We start from the raw sequence: 8,621 nt of genomic DNA on the forward strand, positions 1-8,621 counted from the left end.
CTGCAGGACTTACTACAATTTAAACAGTGTAAGCCTTCAATCTATGTATCTGTATCTCTGTCACTTGGCTACTGAAATAGTTCAAGGTATTTTATGAACATCATCTATGGGTTTACTAATCAGAGAAAACATAAAAACTACCGAACAAATTCTTTATCCTAAACTATTAAGCATGGTTTATGAGAACACTTGGAAGCTAAAACTGCTCTAATTGAAATTAGGGAGCAAACTCCACCTAGACCAGTGAGAGAAGGTGATTTAAAAGGTGCAAGCTGTTTTCCCAGCGCTGCCACCTCAGATTTGCCAAGCTCAGAGGCAGTGTGCGTGTGGCTGTGTGGCAGCTCACCTCTGGTGGATGGCAGCTGATGTCAGAGGATAATTGGCCGCTCTCTGTGCGTAGGTGCCCTGCCATGGCCACGGCCGCTGATGTGGTGAACGCGCTGGACCAGCGGGCGCTTGCGTCGGTGCTCAGCGCGTACGGCGAGGAGAGACACGCCAGGAGGATTGCTGCTGCCATCGTGCAGGCACGCAGCATTTACCCCATCACCAGGACCGGGCAGCTGGCAAGCATTGTTGCAGGTACCCTCATTAATTCTGCGCAGGAGGAAAGGAAATATTAATCCTCGCAGAGTCCCAGAGGGATCTATTTGTACTCGGAGTGGTGCAGGATCTAATCCTGCCCCTTCTGCTCTGATGTCAGCTCCCTTTTTGTTTTTTTTTTTTTTTTTTCTTTCCTTGCATTGTAGTTTGACAATTAGTTCAATAATAGATTTAACATTAAGTGATTTATCATTTCGTCAACCAAGGTGAACCACAGAATGACAGCAGCCTTGGGTATTCTTTATCCTGGCTATTGATCCTTTCAAATATCAGATATGTCATATCTGTCTTAGTTTTAAATTTCTGTATTTTAATATTTTAACGGGGGGTACCATGGCAGTTTCCAGTTACGAGTAAAACCAGATCATTTCTGTCTTTTTAAAGAATCAGAAACCCCAAAGCAACACATGGCTTGCTTCACCTTGTGCATGCCAACTAGATAAGCCTGAAGAGACTGTTGAAACACTTATCTTCCTTGCTCCTCACTGTAAACAGCTTAAAGAAAATGCAGTTAGGCAGGAGCAGTGCTTGCATCAAGAACATTTACATTTGTGTCCTCAAGTGAAAATTTTAAAGGAAAGATACAAGACACGAATCCTGAGCATTAACATAATATGTAGCATCAGGATGTTTTTATTTTTTTCACCAAGCGATGGAAATCACTATATCTTGTCACGAATAAGTCTAAGCTGCTGACTTTGAATATAGACCTTTAAAATTCTCATCCAGATTTAACATTTGCTAAAGAACAATGTGAAATATTTTACCGGTATCCTGAAGAGTATGAAAAATTTCATGGTATTCTTAAAAATTTGTGTTACTTAAACTGGAAATCTAAGGCACTTAAATTTAATGATGGAGAAATTAAAAGGTCTTGATTTCAGAAGTCAGGATACTTTAGCAAAATGTCCAGTCAACCAAGGCTCAAAGTTTAGCTGATAAGATGAAAGAACCTGCTTGCTGTTCTAAGCCCCTGCTGAAAATATAGTGAATATAACCAATCTTAAAAATTAAAAATCAAAGAGATAATGCACTACGAGGCTTTTATAAACCTTACAATTTTAATGTCCTCATTAGCAATATCCTGAAATAACGATTTTGAGCTTTGTCCTATATATTCCATGCTTTCTGAAAAAGTGTTTATTAGTACAGTGTACTACTACTGAGTTGGAAGCCACTGTCTCATGTGTTAAAGATATAGCATGTTACAAACAAGCAACTCAGTAATTCTGAAACAATTTTGTGCCATAGCTGAAATTCAGGGAATGAAATTACAGGTGTATGACAGACAGCAACTGGAGATCCCTTCGTGTTTAATATGCTGCATGTGAGTCAGCAGTTGATCCTCACTTTCTGTGACCATGGGAAGGGTTTTTCTGTCCTCACTGTAAATTCCCTGCTGTATTTGAAGAGCTTCTTGATCCACAAGTCAGGTATGCATCAGGTAGTGTGTGTGCCAAAAACAGTGAGTCCAGCACACATCTGCCAAGACAATAAATATGTATGTTTTGTGTGCTTTTTGGGAGTACACAAGTGACTGTAATGATTTTAGAGCTGTTGCATTGATCCCTGCTTGCATAAAACTTCCTCCAGTTTGAATTGGTTCATCTAGTAAGGAAGCACTACGGTGGATCCTATCAGTTTTTTAACTGATTAGGAAAATATTAAGGAAATTTTTCATAACTGTGATATATGTTGATTCATTTATCATCTGTAATTAATATATATTCTTACATGAAATTATGTTGGTGAAGGTATTGGAATAAGCCAGAGCTGAAGACCACAGCTACAGGAATCTCTTGATGGCACAGGCCAGAAAAACACTGACTAATTCAGGAGTTGACTAGAGTAAGACCTATGACCTATTAGTTAAATGCTATATCCTTTAAAAAATAAAATATTCATTAGAATAATAAAATCTTGCATTTCAGATTTTGCAGATTCTTCGTGAGCCTGATTATCTTCCAGAACAGGGTTGTTATTTTGGCTGGTATAGGAACCAGGACACAAGCAAAACAATCCAGCCAATGAAGCTGGGTATCAGCATCTGAGAATTTGTGTAGTGTCTGTATTTCTTTCTCTTCTTATTGATGACTGTGGCTTCAGATGTTCTACAGCTCCCAGGTTTCATCTGAAGATCCAGCTGATAATCAGAATCACAGTGAATCTAGATTTGGACTAACCTGAGCTTGGAAATTTTAATTTATTTTTATAGAATGCTAGATTTCTGGTCTCTCCTACCACCCCCTAAAAGGTTAGAACATGTGTTGCAGTTCCTAATTAATTGGGACATAAAAGTCAAGGGCATAGTTTTAAAAAAGCCTCAAGGAAACAAAGCAGCATTAAAAATTTTGTCTTCCTTCTGGTGTTTATAAATATTATCTAAAAGGCTTCTGATCTGTTTAAATAAGATCTCTAGGAGCTGTGGAATCTGCAGTAGGAGGAGTTTTGGGAACAGCATTTTTTCCTGCAGCACAGTCAAACACTTTGCACTGTTTATAATGTTCACAGAGCTGTTTGCAGTGTTGAGTGCTCTGTAAATTCTGAAAATCAGTAGTTCTCAACTGAAGGGTTGTGAATAGATGTGTGAAAGTTGATTAAGAAGCACTTCCTGATGTCTTTTGTTGTACCTCATTGAGTTGTTTGGAAACACTACGTCTTGACTGCATGTGCAGGAAGACTCATTAAAAAGGCTAACATTTTTAGAATGCAATTTTCATATGCTTTTCCTGTACAACTAATGGTCTGGTTTGATTTCTTTTCAGGGTGCAATATAACTTTTTATCTATAATTTTTTTGTTCAAAATTTATTTTTTCTGAGCATTATTTAGATGCATAATCTATTAACAGACAATTTTGAGATCATGTAATCATTTGGCCTTAATTTGAAAGGAGTTTATGATGGCCTGTTAAAGAAATTTTAAAAGTTTAAAAAAGACTTTAATTGGTAAAGTCAATTTCATTCAGACTGGCTCACTTTTACAGACTTTAATTATCAGTTTGGAATTTGTAATACTGCCTGTATTTCAGATGGGTGAGAATTAGCACTGTACTGAGGGAGCCTAGACAAAAGGACATTGGTTGCGTCACAGAAGCTTATTAAATGCAGTGCTAATTCAACAGGCAAATTCCTGCAAACAGGTGCATACTCTGAATTAATTTTTACACTCTGGAGACTTCTGGAGTTCATATTGACAGGCTCAGCAGACTGCTAATTTCATTCACAGGCTTTTAAAATTTCAATACGTTTCAACATAAGAACCTATTAGATTTTTTTAAAGTGTAAGTATCATCAGGGCATCCTAAAAGTAAAAATGGCTATTTCTCTCACTGGGATTTCAAACCAGTTATCTAGCCAGAAGATGTTTTTATGAATTAAATTCATTTTAAAATCTCCCCATACAGATTTTTTTTTAATGTTTTTGTGCATTGAACAGCCAGTTACTAAGAAGGATTTTCTTTAAGTATCTTGGTAACAGTAGAGTCCTGGGTGAGAAGTGATGTGCCTGAGCAGAAAGCACAAATAGATTTTTATTTAGCTGAACTAGAGGAGTAAGAGTGATAGGGGAGTTTTTCACCCATGGAACATAGATCAGAATCTATTGCCTTAGCTAAAAAGCTGAAGGCCAGTGTGATAGAAATTATATTTAATAATAACCAGATTAGAATAACCAGAGATTACATTTATTAGTTAATCCCAGTCTTTGACAGTAGACCAGTAAGTCTTTGAACATATAAACAGTTTGATTTTGTTTTTAGTCTGGGAGGGTTTGGTTGCATAAAACTGCAAGGTGGCTGCATTTTTTTTACCAATTTCCCAAATATTAGTATTCTGTACTTTATTATAGGACCTGCAGTGCTCTTTGTGCATGTTCAACTGAGGCATATAAGGTTGTACTATACTTACAGAATATATTTGGGTTTTAATTAATTTTTCTTCAGTGTGTGATAAATTACTTGTAGTAATAAATTAATATCAGAGTTAATTGTCATAGAAGCTTATTGTAGGAGGAAACTTTCCAAAGACCTGTTAGTGTCCCAGTCATGCTAATAGCCTCAGTGTCATTGTTCTTTATCTATTCAGTATTGTAGTTGCAAAGTATCAGTGTTGATGAGCAGACCAATGAAAACCTGCCCAGATATCAGCATGCTGTGTCCATGTACATTTTTTCAAAGCCTTTTGAATTTGAGTTTAGATTCATAGGATGGTTTGGGCTGGAAGGAGCCTTAAAGCCCATCCAGTTCCAACTGCCCTGCCATGAACAGGGACACCTTCCTCTAGACCGAGTTGCTCAAAGCCTTGTCCAGCCTGGCCTTGGACATTTGCAGGAACGGGGAATCTACAGAGCAACCTGTTCCTGTCTCCCTACCCACAAAGGGAAGAATTTCTTCTAACCTCTGATGTGATTCATTCCATAGTTCTGAGCATCCTACCAGTGCTGCTGGCTGTTACTTGACCTTCAAACGAGGTTCTGTTTGTTCTGCCCAGCACAATGTTGCTTTGTTGTGCACTAAGAGGCAGTTCTCACCACACACAGCTGGCACTCAGTGGCTGTTACAAGGGTTCCATTTTCAAAGAATTCATTTATAGGTGTGCAAAGAGGCATGGAAACACACACCGTGCCAGTAAGTACGAGCTTGATGCCTGTTTCTTGGGATTGCTCAGGCTCTGTGGTTTTTAGCTCTCCTTTTAATTGAGGTTTCTCATCATAAAGAGTGTTTTGACTTCTACAATGGGAGTACACATCCCTTTTATGATTCATGGTCAATATAGAAGATTATATTCTCAAGGATAGAAATTACATTGACTAGCTAGCTTTTCCTAGAGTTTGTAAGTGATGGAGAAGCCTCGCTCCTGCAGGCTCCATCTATTTATTCTGTTTTGTGAGACAGCTTCAGGCCACAAATTCACATGCACTTGTTTGTTGGGAGAAGTCAATCCTGCTGCCACTTTCTGTCTCAAGGCATTCGGACTTTAAGGACTGGAAGCAGCCACAGCTACAATGGGGTCTCTTCAGTGAATTTAGGAGCTGTTAACTTTGGAGATCAGAGGAGGAAGGTAGGTAGGAACATCAGCTATGCAGAAACATCTTTAGGGACATAGCATACGTGATAACAGCTTTGTTAATAAGGATTGCCTTTTAAAATCTCATCATTTTCATCTCTTTGCTGAACACTGAGGTTGCTTTTGTGTTTGTGATATGCTTTGTGAACACTTAGGCTTTCTGACATAAGTAAAGTCTTACCTTTAAAACTCTCAAGAATTACACTAATAAATTCTTCTGTGCAAGCCTGTTACGGGTAATGATATCTCTGTTATTTGTTTTCAATTACCCGTGCAAATTTGAATTTAGACAGCTGGTTTCAGAGGTACAGCAATTCCCTCTTTCACTTCACTGTCTAGAATATCAGTCACTTGATTGTGAGCCATGTTTACTTCAAACTCTTTGCTTCATTATGTTGTAGCTTAGCACTGACATGAAATTAGGGCATTCTAATACATACCAATTGTACTGCCTCTTGTTCAGAAAACTAACTGTCCAGTTTGTGCTAGCATTATTTATTCAATTTATCTCTACCAGACTCCTGTGGTCATGTACGTAATAGATTATAAATTTACTTAGGTTTCACAGATCTTTCAGGATTCTTGCACTTTAGTCCCTCTGATCTATCAAATCAGCCTTCTCTAGCTTTTTGTTCTGTACCCACGTAATGAAAGTTCAAGGTTAAAATTTAATATTGGTATATTAAAATTTCTATCAAAATTTCAGTCTCTGCAAAAACTTGTTTAGCTCATAAGAATTCCAGGGAAAGGAAGAGGGAGTTTTGTGCATCTAATAAAAAAAATATTTAATCTGGTGATTTTAGGTCTGACAAACCTTGATAGATTCTGCTGTGTAGGCATGTGAAAACACAGCAGTAACAGCTGCATTTTCTAAATTTCTCAAGATATTTTTGCGAACATTTGAAGAATCACAGGTGTAGTGTTCAACAATTGCTATTCCCAAACAAGGGATAAGTCTTTTAAACTTCAGGTAATTAATTGAAAGGTAGTTATTACCAGGTAGGTGTTGTCTTCAGTTATCTCTGCCTGTTAAGAAATGCAGTTATCTGGGAGGCAACAGGTAAGATTGCATCCATTGTACATTAATTTTTTTCCTTAAAAGCGTAACACAACCACAAATACCAAACTGACATTGATTACGCTGAGCTGTAAGGTGAGACTTGTCTGTCCTTTTTTTTTTCTTTATCTTGATTTCAGCCATTATTTTTTAGTTTAAATTGGTGATGCTTTTGGAGAAGGAACTTCTCTAAAAGATTCTAGGGAACCACAAAGCATCTTAGTTTAATAGGCTTTACGTTCAGAGTCGTGAATTCAAAACATAAGATATATTTCAAAGAAGGAAGCTCACTACTCAAGGTTCAGTTTTTACTATGCTTTCCTTTAAAGTCATCTTGCATGAGTGGATGTCAAGATGTAGAAATATTAAGGTATTAATACACCTATTTTAAAATGTGTGACAGGTGCTTTTCCAGCATCAGCACTCTACGCACGGAAGGACTTGCTTCAGAGACCTGTGCATGTTGCTACTAAAACTTTCCAAGGCCTGAGAATATTTGTGAATGACGAGCTCCATGAACTCCTGATAGGGCTGAAGACAGCTGAGAAGTTTCTGAGGCCTGGAGGTCGCCTTGTAGCCCTGTCCTTTCATTCCCTGGAAGATCGTATTATCAAACGTTTTCTTCATGGCATTGACATGACAGAAAAGTACAACCTTGGTTCAAAGCAGAAGATAAGACAGGCTCTGAAAAATGCCTCCAAAGGAGAAGACGCACAAGGATCTCCCTGTGGAAAATCCAACTCGAAGTGGATTTCTATACAGAAAAAAGTTCTCACACCCCAGGCCAAGGATATTCAAATAAACCCAAGAGGAAGGTCGGCCAAGCTAAGAGCTGCTATTAAACTCTAAACCAAAACATATGGTTACATGATTGTATCATTTCCTTCAATTCTATTTGCCAGAATGCTAACTGGACAGATATTGTCAAACTGAAAAAATAAAATGAGTGCTGTAAAGTTCTTTCTTACTTTTGTGCTTTTTTTTTGTTAGGAATGGTACAGAGCATAAAAATGCAAATTAAATGCATGTAAGTGGGTGTCACTAATTATTCAATACTCTAATTTTATATTTTAAAAGAGCATCAGACACCAAGTTTATAAAAATTGCAGGTTTGATGTATTTGTAGTATTCCCTTTAGATTAATTTCAAAATCCTGGCATTTACAGTCTAAATTCAGTAGCTAATTGAGACATATTTTTCTGGGGGTGATGGTGGATATCACACACCTAATTCAGATGTCTGGTTTAGTCTAGAGTAAGTTTAAACTAACCTAAGAAATCTTGCTATTCTCTCTATCCCAGCTAGATTGTTACAGGAATACCTATGAGACAAGAGCTAGTTCTTAAATAAAGTGATATCAGCATGCCATGTTCAGTCCAGGAATTTGTAAATGGACTCCTAGCTTTTTTAAAATAAGTATTTATATCTGAGTGATCACCTGGTTGTTTAATGATTAATAATTGTATAGAATACCTGTGTCTTGGGGGGAAAAAAGAGTTCTTATAAAACCACTGTTGGCACTTGGACGCTACAGTAAAGCAGTCAGATTTGTACTTGACCATCTGAATTTCTTCCTGCAACCACAACTTCTGTGCACAGATCCACTGCAACTTTTAGGTTTCGATGGTATTATAATTAACCCTTCAAAAAAACTCTTGTGGGTTTTGTGAAGTATTCTCCTTTGCTGGTGATTGTTTATTAAGAGCTAAGTATTAAATTATTTTGGGGAAGGCCCACTCTTAACTAGCTTTTTGCTTGGCTGCTATACTTGGTTGTAGAACATTTAACATAATTTCTTGTATAGTTACTATGAATTAAATTTAGGTTTGGGTTGATATTTTATCTTAAAAGATCACTGGTTTTCTAGTTTTATTTGCTACAAATGAATGGAAAATAGTA

General features: G+C 37.3%; 1 protein-coding gene across 2 annotated transcripts in view; it reads left to right on the forward strand.

Moving 5' to 3' along the window:
- The window catches only part of METTL15 (methyltransferase 15, mitochondrial 12S rRNA N4-cytidine), a 77,068-nt gene extending 69,390 nt beyond the window's left edge, over window positions 1–7,678 (forward strand). For both annotated transcript variants that reach the window (XM_031505084.2, XM_077784396.1), the window contains exons 5-6: window positions 401–579; window positions 7,126–7,678. In XM_031505084.2, coding sequence (XP_031360944.2) covers window positions 401–579; window positions 7,126–7,571 — 625 coding nt within the window. In that variant the 3' untranslated portion in view covers window positions 7,572–7,678. The remainder of the gene's footprint in view (window positions 1–400; window positions 580–7,125) is intronic.
- The last annotated feature ends 943 nt before the right edge of the window (window positions 7,679–8,621 follow it).

This window comes from Lonchura striata, chromosome 6 (genome assembly GCF_046129695.1).
Source record: "Lonchura striata isolate bLonStr1 chromosome 6, bLonStr1.mat, whole genome shotgun sequence".
Taxonomy (NCBI): Eukaryota; Metazoa; Chordata; class Aves; order Passeriformes; family Estrildidae; genus Lonchura; species Lonchura striata.